This window comes from Armigeres subalbatus, chromosome 2 (genome assembly GCF_024139115.2).
Source record: "Armigeres subalbatus isolate Guangzhou_Male chromosome 2, GZ_Asu_2, whole genome shotgun sequence".
Lineage (NCBI taxonomy): Eukaryota > Metazoa > Arthropoda > Insecta > Diptera > Culicidae > Armigeres > Armigeres subalbatus.
The window spans coordinates 446,144,667-446,158,434 of NC_085140.1; the positions used below are offsets into that span (position 1 = coordinate 446,144,667).

General features: G+C 36.5%; 1 protein-coding gene across 1 annotated transcript in view; it reads right to left on the minus strand.

Annotated features, from left to right (window-relative positions):
- Positions 1-10,350: 10,350 nt before the first annotated feature.
- LOC134213701 (small ribosomal subunit protein eS21) overlaps positions 10,351-13,768 on the minus strand; it is a 29,313-nt gene continuing 25,895 nt past the window's right edge. The window contains exons 3-4 of the mRNA XM_062692989.1: positions 10,472-10,663; positions 10,351-10,405 (exon numbers count right to left, since the gene is read on the minus strand). Of these exons, the coding sequence (XP_062548973.1) occupies positions 10,396-10,405; positions 10,472-10,663 (202 nt within the window). The 3' untranslated portion in view covers positions 10,351-10,395. The remainder of the gene's footprint in view (positions 10,406-10,471; positions 10,664-13,768) is intronic.

Genomic DNA, 13,768 nt, shown 5'->3' on the forward strand with positions numbered 1-13,768 from the left:
CGTTTACGCCAGCAAAATCAGATGAAGATACGGTTCGAACGAATCGCATTCGTTCGAAAGTATCGTTCATCCGTAAACAAGAATAAGGGTGATTGTCAGGGGAGTTTTCTATAACTAATAATGCTCAAATTTGGCCTAAACATTCCTTGCATATTAAAGAATGTTGTAGCCAAATTTCATAAAATTTTAGTGAACAAAACCCCCTGACAATAATACAACAAAACCTGCCAAAGTCATCATTTCCCCTACCCAATATGGCAATTTTTCAACAGAAAACTATGGGGCAAGATTCTCCGCCGAATGCAAGTTGTTGCAAGTACATCGGTTCAGGGCAAGTACAAAAAAAGTTAGCTAGACTTTACAATGATATGGTATTAAAAATATACCTTTCAAAAGCAGCGTCTCACTTTAAGGAGGATTGCTTTTGACAGACATCAGATCATTTTTGATATATGTGATAGTTGTCTTTTTGAAAAGCACCACAATGCTTATTACGGGATCTTTGGATTGTCACTAAATTCAATTTAAATTTAATTCAGGAAATGAGACGCAGCTAAAACATAACATTCATTATAATCGGAAGATTCGTAAATTTTGTAGTCATTTTAATATTAAATTTGTTTAATTCGTGAATTGCGACAGACCCAAAATTCAAAAAAATCTTATTTTAAGCTAATTAATCATCATGAACGGATTAATGTAAATCTCAAGTCAAAATTGTATATTACGAAGTCAATAAAATGCTAATGTTTTGTATAATTTGTTCTTGTTGGCGATTGCTATATCTCACCCTGCCCTCAAATTCAATACATTTTTGCATACGGTATAATGACCAATGGTGAACCCCCAACCAATAGTGGACCCTCCAGCCATATTCACATTTTTACAGGCCATAAACATTTTTCTACGAGATTCCATCGGGAGAATTTTTTTAGAAGTTTGTTCAAAATAAACACGAGAGTGTGCACAATATATTGGAATATTTCGGAAGGTCTATAATAGGGAAGAATACACGAAACGGAACATGAAAATAAACGGAGTGTCGACTACAGGGAAGCAATTTCCTATTATGGACCCCCAGGGGTTACTGTAGAGCAAATACAGTCAGACTTTCAAATGTTTGTCAACGAATAACTTCTCTGTGGTTGTATTGGAGGTCAATAATTTCCATTTGTAACATTTCAGGTACATTTCATTTTTTTGTGATCACCTTACTGTATAAGGATTGAGGACTGCTTGTTGTAAGATGGTAGCATAAGGTACCTCCTGCAGGGTACCGTGAATACCCTAGCTGTCATTCGAGCAGCATAGGTAGGAGAGTATTGGGGCACATGCGGTCCAGTGTGTTTTTGTGCACAGGTGATGCATGAGGAGTACATGGAGATTTGAGGCACACGTGCACTTGTGTACGTCATGTCGGCGCGCAATGTCCAATAGTCATCCCCCGAAGTATTGCTTGATTGCGGGCCGGGGAAATGGAATGGTGATGCCAACCCCACACTAGCTGGGTACGCCTCATCGCACATCACGCTCAACATATCACCGGATCGGATTCGAGACGTTCTACTAGTCGAGTCGCACTGCCGTTCGGTTACTTTCGTACCCGATTTGGACGGTCCATGTGGAAACTCTAAAAAATATCCGTTAAGTATTTTGAAGCTGCAATTTCGCTACATAGTGTCATTTTCTATACACAATTGAAAATAAAATATGTTGGGATGCATTCATAAACTTAGGTTCTAATAGTGAAAACAAACTTTTGCAATTCTGTGGTGCTAATTCCAATCATCTGAAATGGCATTGTTCCTAATTCTGTTCGTTCGTTTTCCTAATTCCAATCACCCGAAAAACATTTAATTTCTTGGAGATGTTAATATCAGATTTTCTGACAAGTTAATCATTTCATTCATTATTATTGTAAATAAAATAGTTAAAATGTTATTTTCTTTCAAATTTAAAATATAATGAATGATACTTCCTTAGTTTAGCCAAGGTGGCTGTTTTTTTGTTTATTTTTCGAATGGTGAGTTCAACATGAGTATTAAATCGTCTAAGACGAATTAAGTACTGTCCATTTAATTCCACCAGTTAATTTTCGTTATCTTTGCAGATACGTATTTCGACCACAACTGTGTGGTCGTCTTCAATTAACTGGTGGAATCAAATGGACAGTACTTAATTCGTCTTAGACGATTTAATACATTCCACTAAAAGAGCTTAATATATTTTTCTGATGAGTATTAATGCTAGTTGCCAAGTAGTATTAGGTACCATAGATAATTAGCAGATAATGACTAATACGATTCACTATCGGAGTTTTCCACTTTATGCTCAACGTAATCTTGGAATTCGTTCAGAAGTTCCTCCAGGAGTGTCTCCGGAAGTTTCTACAGGAATTCCTCCGGAGGAACTCCACAAATTTTGTCGGTTATTCTCTCAAAAATAGTTCTGGAATTCCTCCGGAAGTTTTTTTTTTATGAATGCTTAAGGATGTTTGCTCAAGAACTCACCGAGAAGTCCTGTAACTTCTTAAATATTCGCTCATAGAATTTCTCTTGAAATTCTTCCTGGAGTTCCTCCAGAAACTCCTACAAACTCTACAGAGATAACCAGAAGGACTCTTCAGATATTTTTTTATATTCTTTCTGATATTCACATGGAGTTTCACTAAACCTACCTTCCGGGAAATCTTCCGGAAAATTGTCCAATTTTTGAAGAACTTCTTATGGAAATTAAATTGCAAAATCTTGATCTAGAAAACCTTACGCGCATTCCTCTGCACGGTTAGATCAATTGGGTCCTAAAGCCCTACCTCGTTTATGGTTGCAAACGATAGTGCATCGGTCAAGAATACTTGAACTGGTAAAAGTTTAAATCAGTAAAAATAATATTTTTGTGTTTAAGACAATTCAAGGCAAATTTTGGGCTGTTCAACATTTCAGAACGAATGAACCATCAGTCCAAATCGTCAGGCTCATATATTAACTGTCAAAGGTTGAGTCAAGTGCCCTGCGGTGTTTGAATCATATTATTCCGTACACGGAAGAAAAAAGTACCCAAAATTGAGTACTTTTAAACTTACTTTGAGTTATTTTTCTCTTTCCTTTCATCCACTCTTTATTTTGTTGTAAAACAAAACAGAGCCAAATACTCCACCAACGCCAGTTCAATACAGGAAGCCAATTTTGAGTTTTATTACCTGAGGTCGAAATTGAGTGAATTAAACTTAAATTTGGGTCAATAAATTTTCCGTTGGGTACTTTTTTAACATGGGAGTAAAGGCAAACTACTTCGACCCTACTTACTCAATTTTGGCTTCCCGTACGGATGTTCGAGGTTGGGTGAATTAAACTCACTATTGGGTAGTTTATTTCTTCCGTGTACGTTTATATTTCAAATTGAACAATGTTCCTTTCATTTTTTGAGTCGAAAGAAAAACTGACGCGTTCAGCAGAGCGTTAATGAATAAAGCGTGCACACAAGTGTGCAAAAATTAAGTGTGCTTATTATTTTTTATTTTCGGAAGAATCAAAATAAAAATGAAAAGCGTGAAGCAGTAGAATATATTTGCGGGCGTTTATTATTTCTTAATCAACACTACAGAAAAACCTTTGAAACCTACACGTAAAAAAATAACCTTATATGTTTTGGCCAAAAACCATTCGAAAATACTTATACTCTTCATTATGCCACCTAATGAATGATCCCATACCAAAACGCTAATAACATTCATAAGTTAATGAAAAGTATAAATTTCGGAATGTATGTGACTAATGCGATGTATAAGTTTTTTCTTATACATATCATTAAGCGCCTGCTTCGGCAAAAAAGTATTAGAAATATTAATAATAAATAACATTAAATTTTTTTACGTGTATGAGTCCACAAAAACGATTATTATACAATCCGGAAGTCATATTCCATGATTCCTGATATGCATATTCGTGAGCCTCTTCCCAAAAATAATTATCACAATCTTCAGTTTTGGCCTTGGTGTTGGCCCCTTCGTATGGCCGCACGGGTAATGCTGTTTCCATCGACAATATTTTGTCTGTTTTCTGTAGTGCGATATACAGATTAAGCAAATCCGCTGGAATTAAAAACATTGTAAAAGGGCAAATTAATTGAAATATTTTCATGAAAATCAACATGAAATGTAGTAATATATTAGGCAAAATAAAAGGAATCGTATTGAATACTTACAAAAAAGTAGAGGTACAGTAATTAATTTTTCCATTTTTCTTAGTTCTCACGTGTTTTTTTTCGCAGCGAAACATCACGATAGGGGTTATTACGTTTGACATATGGGTTTGCCGAAACTCGGATAAATTCCAAATCACCGAGAACTGTGGCAAACTTAATTGCCGAGTTTCAGTAACATGTGTAAACGTCATATTTATTAACGAGATATCAGTTAAAATATAGTTTAACGATCATGTTCGTCAATTTATTTTACCGAGAGGAAAATTGTCGATTAAGTGTGTAGGTAATTCAACTCGTTCGCAAAGATTTATAAGTAAATGCGCAGAACTCCTGAAAGATTTTCAAAATTCACATCGTTCCAAAATTAGCTGCAATTAATGTAATAAGTTTTTTGGTGCCCTCATCCACCATTTGGAATTCTCACGGACTCCCTGGAGACCTCCAAGACTACTGACGGACTTCTTCAAATCGTTGAAGTTTTTATTATCTTTGTGGAAAATTGTGTGAAATCTTGTATCTTTTGACACGACTTTTGAACTCTTTCTAAACAATCGTGAAAGCTTCTAGCGATCGTTCTAATGCCGTTAAAAAAATCTTCCGGATAAGTTATTTTCGTGAACATCGAGAAACCTCCATGGCTCTCAAGTATACTTACGGAGTAAGGATTCTTATTCTGTAGAGTTTATGGACTTCTAAAAATAGTTACGGGCTGCTTGCTATAATCCAGATTATCAAGAATGCAATCCCTACAATCTCGAATAAATCTATATGCAGCACTTACATTAAGCCCAGCAAAACATTCTAACCACTGCAATAATTTAAATAATTTGGTCTGAATACACTCAGGTCGTTTAATTTTTGTTTAAATAAATCAATGGTCCCATGGAAAAATATCAAAAATAGGGAATGTTTGTGAAGAAGTGGCATAACTAGTTTCAAATGCTGAGGGGAGCTACACCTACTCCAGTAATTTTATCGATTTTCAGTTGTTTTTTTTTTTTCAAAAATGGTCTTGGAGTTCCAGCATTGTTTTATTTATAGAAAGTTTAACTACTATCAACTAGATGTGAGACAACTGCAACAAGCAATGAAACTTATTAAGGAACATCTAATAGTTTTTTGAAGAACTCGTGGAAATATGTTTGAAGATTTCTTGGTATATTTTTTATATGAATCCTTTCACGATGACATTTGGTCAGACAGCTTTTTTAAATCCCATGAGATTTTTTTTATGTTTCAGTGAGAATTCTGAAGTAATCTGGACAAAATTCTCGAAGATTTCCTGATGAAAGTGTTTTATTATCATCTAAAGCAGCGAATGTAATACTGAAACATTACCATTGACAACAACATTATCCTCCTCTTGCATCCGAGCATGATTAGGCAGTATCGAGTAACGTTTAATTGAGACCATCGCCACCTACGTACATGAGTTAGACCATATGATGCGTTTATCCACTATCATTCTCTCTACATGACCACCTAAGGACGGGAGAATCGTTTTTAGAAGCCCATCATCAAATGGAAGTTCACGTAATGTTTTTAAACCTATTCCCGCCCATGGTGTCTGTGAATCATTATCAAACTTTGCACCTTCTAACCTTCATCGTATTGTTTCAACAACAAAAAGTAATATTAGGCACATCTTTATGGTTTCATTAGACTGCAAATATAATCAATTTTGAGTACAAATAGTTGAACTATTGAAAACAATCGGTTGAATATTGATTTACAATAAATCTTTTTTCCGTTTTCCACCAATTTTATCTATGCCGAATAACTTTTGCTCTAGCATTTTTTTCAAATATGATTCCTTTCTATTGAAATCTTCAAAAAATGTCCCGGGCGGAAATAGGGTTAAAACATTACCTACACCTGTGTTCAGATTAATAGCAGCGGAAGCCGTTTTTCATACAAAATGGTCAACTTTGACAAGCTGCAACTTTGTACCCCGATGACCGATTGAGCTGAAATTTTGGCAGTGAACTACACTCTAAATAATCATCACGTCATATTCACGTGAAAAATCACGTAACTGATCTGTCTTGAACAAACGACGATTGTTACGTGATGTTAGTAATGGTCACCTGAAATTCACGTAACTTTTACTAAAAATTTTGGTGAATATGTTTGTATGTACTCGTAAACAATTAAAGTGAAATTGTGTTAGTGTGATTGCAGCTTCGGCATTTGCGGAAAACTATAGCATTGTAAACAATCTTCACGTCAGATTTACCTGAAAACAAATATGGTTCTCATCCACCATACTTTTCACGTGAGAGTGACTTGATACTCACGTAAGAATGAAAGACACATAACCTCAGCATAATTATAGGATTTGCAGAGGTAAGCGATATTTCATGTGCAACTAGGCGGGGATTTTCCGAACCTGCATGTTCTCTCCTTGGAAAAAAAATCAGCGGAAGTCGGATAAAATTTATAAGATTCGTAGAAAGTGATAAGCCTATAACTACCATTTTCGGTAGCGTTAGTAGAAAATTTCTATTCCAGATTTCAACTGCCAAGAGTGAACTACTTTTTGCTTGATTTAACAGCGGAAATTGAAAGTTAATATTTAATTTAATCTAACCTCAGGGTCAATCCGGGAGTTATTGAATGACGGAACGAACTTCCCACGTTTATGCACCGATCGAACAATTTTTCAATATAAAGATGGCGGAAAAAGGGAAAATATGATCATAGAAAATAATAAATAAGAAATTTTTAATAGAATAGAACTAGTAACTAAGAATGTACATTTTTATTTTTAACTTTAAATAAGGGAAATGGAATGGGAAAAATCAACACACCTTTTTCTTCGGGTAGCGGTCGTCTACATGTGCAGCAGTAAGCAGATTCCAGTTGGCGCAATTTCTGCTAGCGTTCATCGAAGCGTTGAAACCAAGGTTGAAACGGAGTGGGGGAGAAGAAAGCACGGTGACGTCCCAAACTCATGCGCGAGGTGACAACTCATCGGATATTGAGCTTCCTGCAAGCGGGGGTAATCCCGCCGGACCTTACAGGGGCTCTCACCTCCTAGACAGCCGTTGCCACTCGCCCGCCACGTGTGATACGACGATAATGACGGAGGTCGTCGATCACCAGTCTAGGACTCGCCACCACCCACAATCTGGTTATTATCAGACGCTGTTTCGTATCGCCGTCTCTCGTTGGATGAACCAGCCCTCGTCGCGCCGCCCGGTGGATGAATGCGTCGGTTGCGGTGTTGGTATAGCGTCGTTCTTGGCTTCGGTAAGCTTCACCGGTAGAGTTCACCACCTACGCTTAGGTCGATTCCACCTACGTGGCACAATCAAGGTGAATACAAACAGGTGTAGCAGTATGCCAATTTCATGATCCAGCCATCTTGGATTTTTATATGGGGCAGCCACCGAGTTTGTTTATGTTTTGCACTGAAAATGAATTTTTCACCCCCGCGCTAGTCTCTCCCATCTACTGTCGAAGTGAGTGAACCCTGATATAAGAACCCTGGGCACAATTGCTCGGAACAATGTTCACTGCAGACTCCAGTATGATAGATGCGCGCACGGAACTTTCACGACTATTCGCACTCCAGTTATCAGACCTTGACAATCGTCTTCGATGGATAATATAATTCTGTCACTGCAAAATGGTATAATAAAACTGATTTAAATCGCAAACTGCGGTAAGAGAGTTAGCTTTTCTGTTACCGAATAAGATCCTGAACCTCGTTTCAGGTGGTTTTTATATCCGCTGGACCGCAGTTTACAAAACCGCCATGGCATAATGCGTATTGTTACCGACATGGTAGCATGGTAGCGGGTTACGGTCGTTGTTACAAACGTTCGTTTGTTGTCAGCGGTTGCTTGGTGTCAGGGGGTAAGGGATAATTCAAATTTAAATTTATAATAGGGTTGTAAAGGGCATCTGACACCGAAGGAAAGGAACTAGGATGGGATAACAAAACTTTTAAATATATAACATCACTATCTTAATCTATTTATTTAATTCTAGGACCATAAATTATATATATATATATATACTATTTTTTTATGTACATTTTTTTTTTATTGTTGATCGATGCTACGATAGGATTGTAACTGAGAGGTTACAAAATAGCAGCAATTTTTGAGAAAGAAACTACTTTCATCTTTTTCTACAAATCTAATAAATTTTATTCGACATTTTTCAGTAACTGATTTGTTCTCTCCAACAGTGTTTTCCCGAAGCGCAATGGCCGAATGACAGCATTTTCTGTCTAATGATAAAAACATCATTCTGCATCAAATGCAGTTGAACGCATCAAGTGCATCAACAATGCGAAGAAGTCTCCTGTTTACGGCTGCAGGCAGTCACTAGCTTATTTTGCAATATATTTCAAACCATGTAGTGGTTACCTGATGTCATGTAGCTTTTACTGAAATTTCACGTAACCAGTACGTAGAAATCACGTGAAGTTCACCTGATCAAACACGTAACTACTTTCAAACTTCACGTCATTAGTACTGGAAAATCCAGTCAGATTCACCTGATAAATCACGTGGTAAAATCACTCAACGAGGTAAAATTTTGTTCAGATTACATGCCATTCAGGTCACTCTTACGTGAAAAGTATGGTGGATGAGAACCACATTTATTTTCAGGTAAATATGACGTGAAGATTTTTCAGAGTGTACAAATATGATGAATTTTACACATACTACGTACCATTTTTTTTTCGAATGACGCGTTCAAAAATTACGCACTAGGTCAAATTGTTCAAAAAAATAGAAGTTTTATTTTTGTTATATGGGCCAATTCAAATGTCAAATTCAACAATTTATATTTTTTATATTTTAAACTTAGTGTCTCGCAGCACCTGAATTCAAATTGATAACATTCCAATTAATTGTTTTATTGATATTTCTAAAGCAAAAACTGCTATTTTTTTGAACAATTTGACCTAGTGCGTAATTTTTGAACGCGTCATTCGAAAAAAAATGGAACGTAGTATGTGTAAAATTCATCATATTTGTAGTTCACTGTCAAAATTTCAGCTCAATCGGTCATCGGGGTGCAAAGTTACAGCTTGTCAAAGTTGACCATTTTGTATGAAAAACGGCTTCCGCTGCTATTATTCTGAACACAGGTGTACATAATTTTGTTTGGAGATGATGCTGCTGCAGTGGAGGGCCGACACAGGTCCACAAAGTTACTGTTCGGCGTTTTCTTTCAACAAACTTGCAAATATCCTGTTATTGGTCGTAGGTTAAACATGTTTGATGATTGCTTGTTGAACAGTTCTGAACTATGAGCCATAACTCAAACTCTACTACTAAGGAAACTGCAAAAAAAGGGGTCTTAAAAAGACTATTTGGATCAGGTCTCAACAGTGACCATTTGAGCAACACGACTTTAAAACCTCTGTTATTTCTTCAAGATTAATAGAAACAAACTCGATTACAATGGGGCCGGAGTAGACTTTTAGTCTAAAGACTGCCAACGGTCACACAAAAATAAGCTTCATAGCTTGATAGTGGAGGTGGTTGTCGACTGTAGCTGCCTCTGAGTATTGTTTATCGGCTATGCAATCTGATGACCAGATAAAACGCAATATTAATTCTGATCCAACGTTCTAGTACCTTAATTATCGTTATAAATGGATTAGAATTGGCTCAGAGTTTTATTGCCATAAGTGTCCTTGGTTTAGTAAGTTGCTCGAATTAAAAAAAATCACTATAAATTTTCAATTTTTGGATTTGTGATTTTTTCCCTGACCTTAATCGAAATTCCCTGACTTTCCAGGTCCAAAACGAAACTCCCTGACTTTCCAGGTTTTTCCAGGTAGTCGACACCCTGATTATGCTGATTGAAATAAGGGCACAGCACGATAACAAGAATATAACAAACAATAACGCGACATCCTCCCTTAGGGGTCATACACTTATAACGTAAGCATTTTTGAACCCCTTCCATGTAAGATTTTTGCACACAAATGATTTTTTATTTATATGGTGAGTAAGAAAATAACGGACGGGGTGCTTACGTAATATGTGTATACGGTCCCTTACTAAATGGTTCCATCGATATCGAGTAAGAAAAAGTTCACAGTATAATGGAAATTTGGACGAAAAAATCTTAAAATCTAATTTGGGGTTTCATCGGACATGGAAAAGGGGTTACTGGTTAAGATTTTTCAACTGTTTTTATTGAATTTCCTTCATACAGCATTTAATAGTTCCTAGAAATCAAAAGAAAGACAACACATTAGTATAAGCTTGATTTGCCAAATTGAATTAATACTCACTTGGTCAACAGTCCGTCCTTCTTGGCGAGGCGAACGATACAATCGTCCGATTCGCCCATGCGGCGGATCTCACCGCAGATGGCGTACACTTTGGAGGTTTCCAGCATACGGCCGGTCTGGGGGTTCACGTCGACGATGTTGATCTGGATGGAGGCATGGTCCTTAGCGTGGATGATTCGGTTGCTGGACGAGCTGTGGACACAAAAAAAAAAACTCAGATCAATCCTCCTAGCATTGGTGATGACAGAGACCCATGCCAAAAAACAATGTTTTTCAATACATTCTGGAACGCAATGTGATCGGATATCAGGATATCAGATCGGATAATGCCTAGTACAAAAATGTGTGTTTTACATTTTTGTACATACAGACAGACATCACCTAAATTCTCCAAGGTGAGTCGATTGGTATAGAGTCTCCGAGCCTGCTATCAAAAGTTTGGCTTTGGAGTGGTCCTTTAGCCTTTTCGTATACTTATATGTATAAATACGAGCTAAAACGATAGGGGTTTCAAGTTAGGTTATCATATCATACATTATTATGACGTATTCGGAAAACATGACTATAAGGTGGGTGTACCAATTGTCGCCATACATAAGAACAACTATTTTTTTTAAAAAAGGAAGAGGCATGTTGGTGGACTTTATATATCAAGCGAAAAGTTTTACTTCCTGCTCCTTAGAACAGCTGTGAAAACCACAATAAAATTTGTTATTATTCTCAAAATTGATTAATCCATAATAGGAACGCATGCACCAGTTGTGGCACTATTCTTAATTTTGGTTCCTTATTTGGCAAATCCCATTGTTTTCTTATGGCACTGGCCAAATTGGGACCACTAGTGCGACAACTAGTGCAAAGGACGTCAGAAATTAAGCAAAATCAATTTTCACAATTATGCTTTGCTTGTTTTTTAGGAAATCAAAGGTGTTATCATATCATATGAATGTGCTTTATCGATATGAACTTGGTTTGCGGTGATTTGATTGACCATTTGGCATATAAAGCACTCGTGCGACAACTGGTGCTATAGCCACAACTGGTACATCTAGCCTAGATAGTATTGTCGGAGTAGCACCAAATTAGAATTCGGAAGTCGGGACTTCCGAACCGAACTTTCTTCCGAAGTTTTATTTGTCAAACTAATTGATGCGTTGTTTAGCGCATGTTTAGGCGAATCCAGCGCACTACTTCCGAAGTTGGGAAAGTTGCCTGTATCTGGAGAAAAATCCAACTTCCGTATAAAAAGCGGTATAAATTTATTCCGGATAGACAATATAATGGGTCTTGGCTAGACGTTTCAAGTGAACGAACTAGTCATTTGAGTTGAACACAAATTGAACGTCTAAACATTTTGATTTTTTCACTTGAATACAATTTTGGGGACTCTAAGAAAAACCAATACGAACTGAATGATCCTGAATGGGCGAGTGACTTAGCTTTTCTGGTAGATATTACCAAACATCTCAATGACTTGAACATAACTTTGCAAGGCACCGATCAACAGTCGACCTTTATTATTCAACATTTAAGCGTTTGAAAGAGCAATTTGTTGCAGAAAACTGCTACATTTTTCTCATCTTGTTTATTTTATAGAACACAGTTACGAATTACATTCATTTTCTCAACACCATTTTATAATGTAAATTTTAAAATGTATTCGAAATGTTTCAAATGAAGATTATCGACCTCCAATACAAGAGCAAAAATCTAAATTTAGAAAGAAAACATCTCTCATCTGAGCACATTTCAAAAATAAATCTGTAATGTAAAAAAATTTTTTGAGCGCAATTCAATCGTGTTTAGTTTTTCTCTGAAGAATTTCTTTGGCATTCGGAAAATTGAAAAAACTCGATTTTTGAATATTTTGAAAATATGTAAAAGCCAGCGAATGTTGATTCTGAATATTGCGTGGCTTGAAAAGGTTGGACAGGCCTACACTACCGCCTAAGCAGTCACTCTGACCACACGCATGCGAGGCACTTGTGGATCGCCCATTCATTCGGTCCCTCACTCTGTGATATTACTTGTTCACCCCATATCCTTTCGCTCACCACTTGTGCACCTCCTACATCATTTTGACGTTGACTAAGCCGTAGTACCAGGCTTGAAAGATTTTTATTTTCTTTGAAACGAAATCCTATTTTTACAAGATAAAAAACCAATGGCCGAACCTGAATGACCATGAATGGGCGAGTGACTTGGCTTTTCTCAAAGATATTATCAAACATCTCAACGACATGAACATAAAGCTGCAATCAACACACGTCGAAGCTTTTGAACCATGGCATGAAACAATTTGGCACGCTGAAAACTTGTACATTTCCATCACTGTTGAAACAGTTTGTAAATCTGTGAAATATGCTGATAAAATCCAAGACCACCACAGCAGTTTTCAAGCCTATTCACTGATTTTATAGAACACATAACGAAATATCCTATATAACACCGTTTAATGATATGAATTATGAAATGTACTGAAATGTTACAAATGGAAATTATCGACCTCAATACAACCACAGAGATATTATTCTTGTCAAACAATTGAAATTCTGACTGTATTTGCTCTACAGTAACCTCTGGGGTCCATAATAGGAAATTGCTTCCCAACTCCGTTTGATTTTCATGTTCCGTTTCGGTATTCTTCCCTATTGTAGACCTTCCGAAATATTCCTTTTGTACACTTCGTGTTTATTATAACAAACTCTAAAAAAACTCATCTATTTTACATTCAGTGGCTTCTACAATGCATGCAATCAAATCATAGTTTTTAGTTAGTTTCTCTGATGGAATCTCATGATCCTGTGAAAATGTAAATATGGCTGGAGGGTCCACTATTTTGGGGGTTTCATTGGTATTATACCGTACAAAAATGTAATAATAATTTGAGGGCAGGATGAGATATAGAAATCGCCAACAAAGACAAATTATACAAAACATTAGCATTTTATTGACTTCGTAATATACAATTTTGACTTGAGATTTACATTAATTCGCTCATGATGATTAATTAGCTTAAAATAAGATTTTTTTGAATTTTGGGTCTGTCGCAATTCACGAATTAAAAAATTTAATATTAAAATGACTACAAAATTTACAGATCTTCCAATTATTCTTCTTCTTCTTGGCATTACATCCCACACTGAGACAGAGCCGCCTCGCAGCTTAGTGTTCTAAGCACTTCGATTATTAACTGCGAGGTTTCTGCCAAGTTACCATTTTGCATTCGTATATCATGAGGCTAACACGATGATACTTTTTGCCCAGGGTAGTCGAGACAAAGCAATACGTAACCAA